At 38.4% G+C, this 12,511-nt stretch overlaps 3 protein-coding genes across 3 annotated transcripts in view; 2 read left to right on the top strand and 1 right to left on the bottom strand.

The window, feature by feature from the left end:
- Positions 1 to 3,933, top strand: part of LOC306849174 (bridging integrator 3-like) — a 60,423-nt gene extending 56,490 nt beyond the window's left edge. Inside the window, exon 9 of the mRNA XM_079384031.1 lies at positions 2,269 to 3,933. Coding sequence (XP_079240157.1) covers positions 2,269 to 2,415 — 147 coding nt within the window. The 3' untranslated portion in view covers positions 2,416 to 3,933. The remainder of the gene's footprint in view (positions 1 to 2,268) is intronic.
- Positions 1 to 12,511, top strand: part of LOC306849172 (uncharacterized protein) — a 419,330-nt gene that overhangs the window by 260,012 nt on the left and 146,807 nt on the right. The window lies entirely within an intron of this gene.
- Positions 3,888 to 12,511, bottom strand: part of LOC306849168 (long-chain-fatty-acid--CoA ligase 6-like) — a 37,732-nt gene continuing 29,108 nt past the window's right edge. The window contains exons 12-21 of the mRNA XM_079384024.1: positions 11,198 to 11,332; positions 10,989 to 11,123; positions 10,740 to 10,835; positions 9,572 to 9,644; positions 8,113 to 8,201; positions 7,782 to 7,898; positions 7,203 to 7,346; positions 6,981 to 7,082; positions 5,929 to 6,000; positions 3,888 to 4,548 (exon numbers count right to left, since the gene is read on the bottom strand). Coding sequence (XP_079240150.1) covers positions 4,408 to 4,548; positions 5,929 to 6,000; positions 6,981 to 7,082; positions 7,203 to 7,346; positions 7,782 to 7,898; positions 8,113 to 8,201; positions 9,572 to 9,644; positions 10,740 to 10,835; positions 10,989 to 11,123; positions 11,198 to 11,332 — 1,104 coding nt within the window. The 3' untranslated portion in view covers positions 3,888 to 4,407. The remainder of the gene's footprint in view (positions 4,549 to 5,928; positions 6,001 to 6,980; positions 7,083 to 7,202; positions 7,347 to 7,781; positions 7,899 to 8,112; positions 8,202 to 9,571; positions 9,645 to 10,739; positions 10,836 to 10,988; positions 11,124 to 11,197; positions 11,333 to 12,511) is intronic.

Here is a 12,511-nt window from a genome sequence, read left to right as displayed (position 1 = left end):
CTTTGCAACATGTATCATAAGGCTCATGAAAGGTCCGTGGGTGTGCCGCCTGAAGCTGAGACATAAATACGGTGCCGTACCTGCGTTTTAGCTTGTGTGTGGCGGCATCATTCATTGGTTGTTTTGATTGATCTCTGACAGGTCCAAGGCGGATTTTCCTCTGAACTAGTTTTCCTTCTAGCCCCACGTGCTGCACGGCAAACAGATCCCCTCTCCGCTCTTCATGTGGTGAGACCACCATAAACAGGACAGACCAGTATCCGCTTCCATTCAGCACTGGGCAGGAACTGGCCTCTCATAGATCACAGAGTGCCACTGACGGCCAGCGTGGAGTCTTTGATTAGAGTCTGAAGTCATTTCGAGCAATCCCAGAGGCAGTTTACACAATCTATTCAAAAGAGATGTGCCTCATCACAGTGTTTGGTGCCGCATTTATACATATGCCCTACAAAAACCCTAAAAAGTCTCTTTGCAATCCGTGGGTGTCTGAACCCAATGGCTCCTGTTGAGTTGCATTCATCAATCGAAATTCTGCTGTGTATCTCTAGCTAACAAGACCAAAGAGGATATGGCTTTTCAGTTTGATCGCCCCATGTGAAAGACTGACCTTTTTCCACTCAAACGTTGCTTTTATGGCCTCTGCTTTTCAGTAACATTCATAGCGACATTGCTAAATGAAGGATCACTTTTATTATTGCTATTATTATTGCTCATATTTAGGGTCAGTGATTTGAACAAACCTTTTTGTTTTTGTTTCATTTAGTTTTTTTGTTTTGTCTGTATAATGAAAGTCAGTATGGTTCAATATTATGTCTTGAACTCCATTGTCTTTACATGTCAGAATTTTCTTTCAATTCATACAGGTTTGGACCAACATGAGTAAATGATGACAGGAATTCAATTTTTAGTGATTTGCAATTTTTGGTGACTTGGAGTTGGGCCAGTAAGAAACAGCCTAGCAACCATTCAGAACACCCTGGCACCCACAATCTAAAAAACGCTTTGAAAACCTTAGCAGCCACATACTTTAGCATGAGTTTTGCACCACTCGTATTGTCCTGAGAATTTGTTCTTTTTTTTTTTTTTACCTCACAGGATTTTAAGGCCATAGTAGATGTGGATTTGTTTGCGAGTACACATACAGTAAGCAGCTTGAATAAATGTGCTGTGTGTGGGTTTGAGAGCCGAGCAGCTGTATTTCCCAGCACTTTCAATGGCGGCCCACTCCTCCTGGAGTCTTGTAATGTGATTAAAGGCTATTAATCATCAAAGCGTCTCTCGCGGGACCCCTGACTCACGGGCCGGGGGAAGAGCAGGGGCGGGACGTGTCAAGAAAGCTTTCAGCCGACACTCGCTCGCTCACACAGCGATCGCAGAAGATCAGGGTCACCTGCTACCCACAGACCCACGAGCGTTATCTCGGTGCCGTAGCATTTTCCTGTATGAGCGGGTGTGAAGAATATCCCTTGTTTGAAAAAGTCAAGTTCTTTATTTAGCATAAAGTGATTTCACGTACAAATTAAGGCCTCAGATATGCAGTCATTTTCTATTTTAGTTTAGACAGGGCTGTGTCTTGTCAGAATGAGCATATTTACATGATGAACACCATCACAGTAGGGAATCTTGGGGGTTTTATTGAGTCTGACTTTGCAGCTCAAAGGGTGTGTCATTATGAAGGGGCGTGGCTTTGACTTTTAGGGGCGTGGCCATTGTCATGTCAGATTTTAGGTGGTATTGATCATATGCAGCTGGATTTGTGAATGTTAACTGTTTATATACATTTTATGTGATTAGCGATTTAAGATTTCCAGAAAATGCTATTAAATAAACCAGTTTATGAGACTAAAGGAGTCTTGTTTTGTATTCGTCATCCTTTCCTATCAAATTGCTACGGATGCGAAAACACAGAAAATCTGAATTTTGACGGATGAAAGTTTCAGTGTGTAAACGTGATTGACACAACATGAGGTTGTATTTATTTTTTTAGTGTGTGAAAATCTGTGTGCAAAGACCTTAAGACTGTATTGAACTGCAAAACTACTTTTTTCATTATTCCCTGTGACTACATAAAGATAAGATGCATAAAAATGATCAATTACACCACTAATGCACATTGTTGTGGCGTAAAGTGACAAAGAAACAGGAAGTTGTTCAGAGGCTTACTTCATTTCAACATTGTTCTGGAAAGGTGAAAAACTCCTGTTTGAAATGTCATTAAGGTGGAAAAAAGTGTGTTATTGACCTTTCTTTCCTTTTGTTTTCTGTCAGGTGGCCTATTTTACAGAGATGCACAAGATCTTCACTGAACTGACGGATCAGATTGATCAGGGCGGTTTGACCGATGAACAGAGAAAGCAAGAGAACGAGGCCAAACTGAACGAGTTGCGCTCGCTGTCCATTGTGGCCGACGACTGAGACGGAAAACATCCTGTTACCCACGTCTTGTTTTAATGAAGTCATGTCAACATTTAATTTATTTATCTTTTTTTGTTATTTTTTGTTGATAATGTAGAAGTCTTGTTTTGAATATCTCTTTGACAGATGAAGCCATCCGAAAACACTAATGATACTGTAACACCTTTTAACAGGAATTTTTAAACGTGTTCAGATTCTCAAATTAGCATCAAGTTTAGGTTCTCAACTGGAATTAATTACCTACTTTTTGTTGATCAAACTTCCTGTGTTTAGTTTTTCTAGTCTTGTCAGTTCTTTTTGTTATTACAGTCACTAGAACTGACCAACGGTTGAATTGAATTATTAATTATTAAAGTATCTTCAAAAAATAGTGTAACACTGGAATAGTGCAGAGAATAGTTGATGATTCTGTGATGTACTACATGCATTTAAATGATACTCTGCCTCCCTCTACTGACATATGTCAAACTTTTTATTTATTTTTTGGTATCTGACCTGTGTTTGTGCTCATTGTGTTTGTAATGAAGGAAAGACCGGTTTATATATATTTACCAGTAGTCTTACAGCCATAATACACAAGGGCCAATTATTTAAGCCACACATTTTCATCTCATTTATGCCGATGTTGTGAATAGCATCAGTTACTGACAATCACTTTATAGTGAAATTTTTAAACTGGAAGAGCCTTGATTGTATAAAAGATTGTTTCGGTTCGACATTAATATTTAAAATGTGCCTTCACAGTAGGTTATGTTGCTCTCTATGGTCCATTGTAAACCAGTTCAGTGCAAGTCAGTCCCTTTGGATAAAGCATGTACCAAGCAACTTAATGTAAGCATCAAACAATGTTTTTACATTCCTACTTTGCTTTTAAGAGAAATTAATGTTTGACTTCTGAAATAATCTAAAACATTTTCTCTGGACCACAGCCTTACAATCCCCAAAAATGTGTGCATTTTTCATTTGTAAAATTGTTTTCCTTTAATAAATAGTTTGCTGTTGTGTTTAATTGTCATTACATTACAGTAAATTGGTAGTGGATATTCAGTGTCTGAAAATTGCTGATTTTATTTGAAATAAAGGAGTTTATCTTGCCTTTTTCATCCAGAATGACGTCTAGTGCACGCATTGCAGTCTGGGCCGGATTGTGATTTACTTGGGAATGAACCAGTAAAGTATTCTTGTAAGCCACAAGAGGCTGTTTCATAAAACAAGTTTACCAAATAAGCCAGGCTTATTTCAGTTAGTCTGACTTATTGTCATTTGATGTGGTTCAAAATAAGTCAGGCTAACTGAAATAAGCCTGGCTTATGTGATAAACTTGTTTTATGAAACAGCCCCCAGATCAACATCCTAATGCCTTTTACCACAGTACAAAGTTTCCTGAATGGCATCCACATGAACCAGATCTGCGCTTCAACAACAGCTGGTTTTGTCAGAGCTGTGATGGTATGAAAAGGAAAAACTGTAATAAGGCATTGTCTTTATTCTTCTGTCAATAAAATCTCTATCAGCTGCAATTAGTCAAACATTTACAGTTGAAAACACTCATTTACAGACTGTTGAACAGTCATTTCATCTGTCAACACAACAAATGAAACAAAGCATTACAATTCATACAGATTGTTCTTTATAGGTGCAACTTACAAAACTGTAAAATATCTGGACATTGATTGAAATGCTATTCATTAAAATAAGTTCATTGGTTCCCAAATCTTGGAAAATGCAACTAAATGTTCCTGAACTATGTTTTAGGTTGGAGTGCCTGTGTCAGACCTGTATGACCTCAGTTCAAACTATCAAAGCTGTCTAAAATGACCTAAAACCCAATCTAGATCACTACATGAGAAGCAAAGATTCAAGACGATTTATCATAAATTATGGAGAACAGTTTCCTGTCATTAGCATCTGGCATGTTTAGCAAGTCTTAAGTTAGTTCAAATGTTTTAGAGAAAATGGCTTTGTAAATGTGTTGTGGAGAGCGTGTGAGGTCTATATGGATGATTTACTGTACATCTGTGCGATCTGCTCACTGAAGACTCGCTGGAGATCCACACGCTTGCTCTTCAGGGTCGGCGTGAGGAGGCCGTTTGACACGCTAAACATTTCAGGGTGCAAATATAAGTCCTTCACCTGAGAAAGAGAGAAAACAGCTGAAACGGAAGCTCTGCTCTGATATACATGACAGTGGATATTCATGAACACACAGAAGCAAAATCAATCAAACTATCCAGCTTTTTATGTTTGGGTCAAACATTTGACTCCAAGGCCTTCAAGTGTCCACAACAATATCCAAAGGCTCCATGACTTTTCCGTAATAGTTGCTTAATCTTTCATTCATTCATATCCAGGATCTGTAATTTGTTGGATAAGTATTAAACGATAGTTAACCCAAAAATAAGAATTCTGCTTAAAATGCATGAAGAACAACTGAGTTTCAAACCTAATTTGTGTTTCTTGTGTCGAGCAAGTACGGTTGAGCTTCCGTTTAACACAATTGATGTGCTCTATGTATGTGCATTGATCAGTGCTTATACTGTATGTGGGAAAAAGCCTAAATTAGACCTGTTAATCATATAAAGCAATCATGTCTCCAGAAAACTTGACCATTTGATTCATATGGACTTCTATCTTCATTAACTTTTAGAAGTGTCCAATTTTTGGTAGAATGGACTGTTGGGACAGAAATCTCTGAGGTTTCATTAAAATTGTTTTCATTTGTATTCTGAAGATTTCAACATTTAAAAGATTTTAAAGACTTACAGGTTTGGAACGAGGAGGAGTAAATTATGAAAAGTTTCATTTTTTTGGTGAACTATAACCCTTCAAAAGTAAGGATTTTTAAAACAGTTTTATTCAATTTATAGTCAATACAATATTTTAGAGATTGGCATTTCTAGAATTTTTTTTAACATTCATATGCCCTTTCAAGGTTTTCCAAGACTGGTTCTTCAAAAGAGAACAAACAGCTGTTAAGGGGGTGAATTAAAATAAGAAACATACAGACTGTAAGTTATTTTAGCACATTTTAATGTTTTGTCTGATTTTAAATTATTTTAAGTCATCTTTTGCCCCCCTTGGAAATTTGCAAAGGAACCACTGGCATAAAATCATAAAAAAGAGAACATTTGCCTTTCTATTCTTTTTTTTCCCCTTTACAAAAAAAATGACCCTGAAATCAAGCAATGACTGGCAGACCCCCTGCTGAAGACCCCTGGTTAACATGGAAGCAGCTCCACCCGCAGGAATTACACTGGCAATGCATAACAACAAATTCATCTGCTTTGAAAAGCAGTCCAACCTCAACTTCACAACAGCAGTAATGCAATTTTAATATTTTATGCAAGTGCTTTAACAACAAAACAAGCTGCCCAACCATGATGAACTTCGTTTGCAAATGTATTTCCATACTGTACATCTTTAAAAACAATGAATGATGAATCATTTATCATACTGTATGTGCTTGACACATGCTATCAATTAAGCTGTAAATGACCCAGAATGCTCCTCTACCTGCTCAAATGACTTCAGTCCCGCCTCCTTCCCCACTGCCGTCATGTCCTCCAGCACGGCTTTCTTCACATCCTGCCGGTCAAGTGGGACGGAAAGAAAATGTCATTCAGTTTGAAGGAATAGTTCACCCAAGAATGAAAATCTGCTGAGAATTTACTCAACCTCATCAGAAAAGATTTAGTGAAACGTGGCATTGCATCACTTGCTCACCAATGGATGCTCTGCAGTGAATGGGTGCCGTCAGAATGCGAGTCCAAACAGCTGATAAAAACATCACAATAATCCACAAGTAATCCACACCACTCCAGTCCAGTCCATCATATAATGTCTGAAGAAGTGAAAAGCTGTGTGTTTATAAGAAACAAATCCATCAGTCTTTGTTTTAAACAGTCTTAGTCGCTTCTGGCCAAAATATGAGTCCATAATAACGCTTCCTCCAGTGAAAAAAAGTCCATCCCCTTATGTACCTCACAACAAAATCTACCAACATATTTGGCTATTTTGGACTGTTTTCACTTATAATCGTTGCTTGATCTGTGCATATTTCTCTCCTGATTCATACAATACTTTTTTACTGAAGAAAGCAATATTATGGATTATGAACTTGTATTTTAGCCGAAAGCAATGGTTTTAAGTTAAAAACGTCTTTACTGATGGATTTTTTCTCTTATAAACATGCAGCTTTTCCCTTCGTAAAATGTTAATTTATGGACTGGAGTGGTGTGGGTTATTGTGATGTTTTTATCAGCGGTTTCGACTTTCATTCTGACGGCACCCATTCACTGCAGAGCATCCATTGCTGAGCAAGTGATGGAATGCTACATTTCTCCAAATCTGTTCTGATGAAGTAACAAACACTTTGACATCTTGGATGACCTGAGGGTGAGTACATTTTCAACAAATTTTTAATTTTCAGGTGAACTATTCCTTTAAAATTATTGATATCTTAAAAAATTACAGTGTGTGCACAAGTGATATGAGCATGTTTAATGTAGTTTGGTCCCTAGAAGGGATATGCATTTGTGTGTATTGTGTATGGCATTAAAGCTCACAGGATTTTGACATAGCTCTTCATATGATCCAACGATCCCTCTTTCTTTGGCCCAGTCGACAAACACTTCCGGGTCTGGAACTACAACTCCTATCAGATAAGACTAAACACACAGAGAAACACAAGACTGCTGTGAGTTTCACTGCACTGAAAACAGAAGGACAGGCCGACCGTTTAAGCTTGATGCCCAGAACTGCTTTACTTAATTGCCTACTACACTTACTTGTAGACTGTCTCCGTGCACAAAGACCTGGAGAACAGGAACACAGCGAGTGTAGACGTTCTCGATCTTCTCTGGAGCGATGTACTCGCCCTGGGACAGCTTAAAGATGTGCTTCTTCCTGTCCACAATGCGCAAAGTCCCGTTCTGAAGGACCAGAGAGACAAACGTTCATATGAAGTCTCATTCAGAAAGTCATAAAGGGACAGATCACCCGAAAATCTGCAATCATTCACTCACCCCCAAGTCGTTCCAAACCTGTATGAGTTTGTTTCTTCCGCTGAACACAAAAGATGATATTTTGAAGAATGTGTGTAACCAAAGAGTTGCTGGTACCCATTGACTTCCATAGAACCACCCCCCCATCGCCCCCATACTATGGAAGTCTATGGCTACCAGCAACATGTTCTTCCAAATATCTTCTCTTGTGCTCAACAGAAGAAAGAATCTCATTGATTGGAACAACTTGAGGGAACAGAATTTCCATTTTTGGGTGAATTAACCCTTTAAAGGAGAAATATATGCTGCATACAAACAGCCCATAATGACTCAAAGTGATGTGAAGCAGCTGTAGGGTCTCACCGGCAGCCACTGTCCCACGTCTCCAGTGTGAAGCCAGCCGTCAGCGTCCAGCGCCTCTCCTGTCCTCTCCTCATCCTTCAGATATCCTCGGAAGACACTGTGACCCCGGATACAGATCTGACACGCATAACACACCACCAAAGTATTAAATGACAGAGGGAAGTCCATTCATTTCAGCTCATCGATCTGACCTCACGTGGTGTGTAAGGCTCATGTTACGGGTCACTTTCCACAATTGCTGGTACATAAGGCACAAAATTCCCCCTAATTGCAGAAAATGTATCCATGTTTGGTTGGTGGGTTAATTTTTCACAGTGATCTGGATACTGACCTCTCCTTCTCCATTCTTGGCATAGTAGTTCATGTCAGGGATATCGGTTAACTTCACCATAGCGCAGGGTAAAGGAGCTCCGACATGACCTGAAACATCAGACACACAGCTAACATGACTCCTCAGAACAACTGCTGAATCACAAGTCAACATTGTTTGTTCACACTGGAAACAATCATGTCAAACACTGCACATTTTGGATAATGTAGTAAGTCATATGGGCAGGGGCGTAGTTTGGGGGTCTGAGGTAACCCCCCCAATAACCAAAACTAGCAAGTACAACCCCCCCCCCCCCCCCCCCCAATAACCAAAACTAGCAAGTACAACCCCCCCCCCCCCCCAATATTTATACAATGGAAACCTAGAATCAGGCTATTAATTAACTTCGGCGGTTTTATGAGCGCTATCTTGACATACGAATCGAACGAACCAGTTATCAGCACAATATGATTGAAGCACAGTTGTTTTAATTGAGCATGAGCACCGTGCGAATCAGCTTATACTCTTATTATACTCTGCACATGTTCACCAGCGCGCTCGAAAAGTGTGAAAAGACTTGTGTGAGCCATTCCTATCACGAAGCTGGAGGTAAAATGTGCAGTCTATTTCAATTCTGTTGACAAATTGCCACTTTAAAATGCTATGGAGAAAGTTGAACGTTATCTTAAAAAAGGCAAATAAACTAAAAAGACTGATGAAAAGAGGACAAAACAATCTTGCACCAACACAGGCCTATATTAAAATATGGTTGAACTAATGACAGCCTTTACTAGAATTCATAACGTTTTATTGCAGGCTTGTTTATTGTGGTATATTTTGTCTAACTTGTAGAATTTATAATAGATAATCTGTTAATGGAATAGATCATTATTGGCCTGGTAATGCCATAACAAATGCTAAAATTAAGAACTGTTACATTTGTTATAAGCGCATGTAAGTCAGAATCGAGAGCCATGTGTAGCCTGGCCTTCACATATTCTAAGACATGGCATAGATTAAATCATTAAGAGCCTGATCAGCTGGGGTAAGAAATAAACATCAATATAAGAAAATGTTCAATTGACTTCCCATGGCATGATTAATTAGAACATTCTGTCAAACTATAGCCTATAAGTGCCTAAGTAATGTAAATACTTTATATAGGCTATATGTAAACAAGTAGGCTAATTGTTAACTAGGCTATTATTGAAGTTACGTTATTAACCAACTTTGCATGTGTGGATAATAGCGCAAAAGACCTTTTTACAAATAAATATATACACAAACAAACAGATAAATAAACCTTATGAGAGAGCATGACGCGGACTCCACTAAAACAGCTCACACTTCAACCCCCCCAATATTCAAACCAAAACTACGCCCTTGCATATGGGTATCCTTATGTACTACTTTTTCAAAACTAGTAAATAGTATGCCATTCATGACTAAAGCAGGCTTATAAAAATACATGAACACAAACCTGCACTCCAGTCACCAGGCATAGAAAAGGTACATCCAGCGGTGCACTCCGTCTGTCCATAACCCTCGAAAATCTGAAACCATATTAAATAAAATCAATGTCAATATCACAATCAATACTGGTGAATATCACCAATATGCACACATCACCCAAGCAGAGCAATTTAAGTGTTATTTGCATAAAATTATATTTGGAGTTGGCTTTTATTTTTTCGTTCATTTCACAAATTTAGTTTAGATATTAGTAATTTTGTTATGTGCTTTTCTTATTTTAATTAGTTTTTTGGTTACACTTTATTTTAAGGTGTCCTTGTCCAGTGTAATTATATATTTAAGTACTGAATAACAGTAATTAACCACATGGATTTAGGGTTAGGATTAGGATTTGGCTTAGGGTTACTTGCATGTAATTATGCATAATTTATTGTTATTATAATGGTAAGTACATGTAACATGAAACCTTATTGTAGTGTTACTGAAAAAAAATATTAACACTTTATTTTATGGTGTCCTTGTTACATTTCTTAACATTCGTTAACATTTGTTAACTACTTAAGCTAACATGAACTAATAATGAAAAATTATTCTAAAGCATTTATTAATCTTAATGTAAATTTCAACATTTACTAATACATTATTAAAATCAAAACATGTATCTGTTAATATTATTGAGTTGACATGGAACTAAGATTGAACAGTTGCATTTCTCTAATGATAACAAAGATGAATAAATAATGTTAAAATTGAATTCCTCATTGTTAGCTAATTTTAATGCATTATCTGACGCTAACTAATGAGACCTTGTTGTAAAGTGCAACCAATGTGTTTCTGTTTAGCTTTATTATTTTTTTTGTTATTTATATACTTCATCTTGCACTTACTGGTATTTAATTTCAGTTAGTTGCGAAAGCAACATTTTCAGATTTTCAGAAACTTTTCAGACAAGTTTCAGATTTTCATTTAACATTCGCACTATTTAATTTCAGCTTTACTTCAATGACAAAACTGATTATTAAAAGAGTTTTAGTTTTAGTGAACAGTAACAACACTGCCTTCAAATCAATGATGGAAATCCTTGCTTACACAAATGTGTTTTCATGTAGGTTATGTATTAAAACGCTTTATAATATTTTAATATGATACTGAACAGTTATTAGGAGAGGACTCACCAGACAGCCGAGGGTGGCTCTGAGGAAGGACAGGACAGTCGGAGAGATCGGAGCAGATGCAGTGAGGATGAATCGCAGGTTTCCACCCAGACTGGCCTACAGGAAGAAAGAGAGGGAGATGAGTGAATGAAGAGACTTTATTTTGCTCCGCTCACACTTCATGTAACATATCCACAAGGGGGCAGTTCAACGGCTTTCCATCAGATCTTTCAATAACTGCAGCTTGGTGTTAATGTGATATAGACATGCCTGTATCTTATTGAAGATCAGTCGGTCCCACATGCTGTTGTTCCTCACGACTCCACTGCTCAGCTCGGCCTGTTTCCTCCTCACGGCGTAATGAAGAAGGGCTCTCCTCAGCGGAGACGTAACCGAGCCCAGAATCTACACACATAGACCAGAGTGATTTAACAGTCATTATTCTCCATTTGTGTCCAATATTGACGTGTAGCACTCACTTTATCATAAATGCGGTTGAGTAATCGAGGGACCACGGGGAAGAAGGTGGGCTTCAGGGTCTTAATGTCATCCATCAATAGAGAAATGTCACCCTGGTAAAAACCAACTCTTGCTCCATGACAAAACATCGACACCTGAAGAAGAGAGAAAGAGTGCACAATACAATAGAGAACAAGGATTCAAATGAACTACATAAAAGGACAAGAATCTAAACAGAGTATGATGATTATTGTGTGTTTTGTAGTCAATATGCAATCAAAGGTAACACTTCGTGCTAATTTAATTTATGCATTAGGAATCATATAACATCTAATAATCTGGGTTAATGTTAATTTAAATTGATCAAAAGTGCCAGTAAAGACACGTATAATGTTACAAAAGATTTCAACAAATGCTGTTTTTTTTTACTTTCTATTCATCAAATAATCCTGAAAAAATAATGCATCAGTTTCCCAAAAACAATTATGGCCTCTTTATTAGGTACACCTTGCTGGTACTGGGTTGGACCCCCTTTTGCCTTCAGAACTGCTTTAATTCTTCGTGGCAAAGATTCAACAAGGTGTTGGAAACATTCCTCAGAGATTTTGGTCCATGATAGCATGTAGTTCCTGCAGATTTGTCGGCTGCACATCCATGATGCGAATCTCCTGTTCCACCACATCCCAAAGGTGCTCTATTGGATTGAGATCTGGTGACTGTGGAGGCCATTTGAGGAAAGTGAACTCATTGTCATGTTCAAGAAAACAGTCTGAGATGATTTGAGCTTTGTGACAGGGTGCATTATCCTGCTGGAAGTAGCCATCAGAAGATGGGTACACTGTAGTCATAAAGGGATGGACATGGTCAGCAGCAATACTCAGGGAGGCTGTGGCGTTTAAACGATGCTCAATTGGTACTAAGGGGCCCAAAGTGTGTATAGAAAATATCCCCCACACCATTACACCACCACCACCAGCCTGAACCGTTGAGACAAGGCAGGATGGATCCATGATTTCATGTTCTTTACGCCAAATTCCTACCATCTGAACGTCGCAGCAGAAATCGAGACTCATCAGACCATCAATTTTGGTGAGCCTGTGTGAATTGTAGCCTCTGTTTCCTGTTCTTAGCTGACAGGAGCGGCACCCGGTGTGGTCTTCTGCTGCTGTAGCCCATCTGCTTCAGGGTTCGATGTGTTGTGCGTTCAGAGCTGTTATTCTGCATACCTTGGTTGTAACAAGTGGTTATTTGAGTTACTGTTGCCTTTATCATCTCTAACCAGTCTGCCCATTCTCCTCTGACATCAACAAGGCATTTTCGTCCACACAACTGCT

This window comes from Barbus barbus (assembly GCF_936440315.1).
Source record: "Barbus barbus genome assembly, chromosome: 29".
Taxonomy (NCBI): domain Eukaryota; kingdom Metazoa; phylum Chordata; class Actinopteri; order Cypriniformes; family Cyprinidae; genus Barbus; species Barbus barbus.
This window is presented reverse-complemented; position numbering and strand designations above follow the sequence as displayed.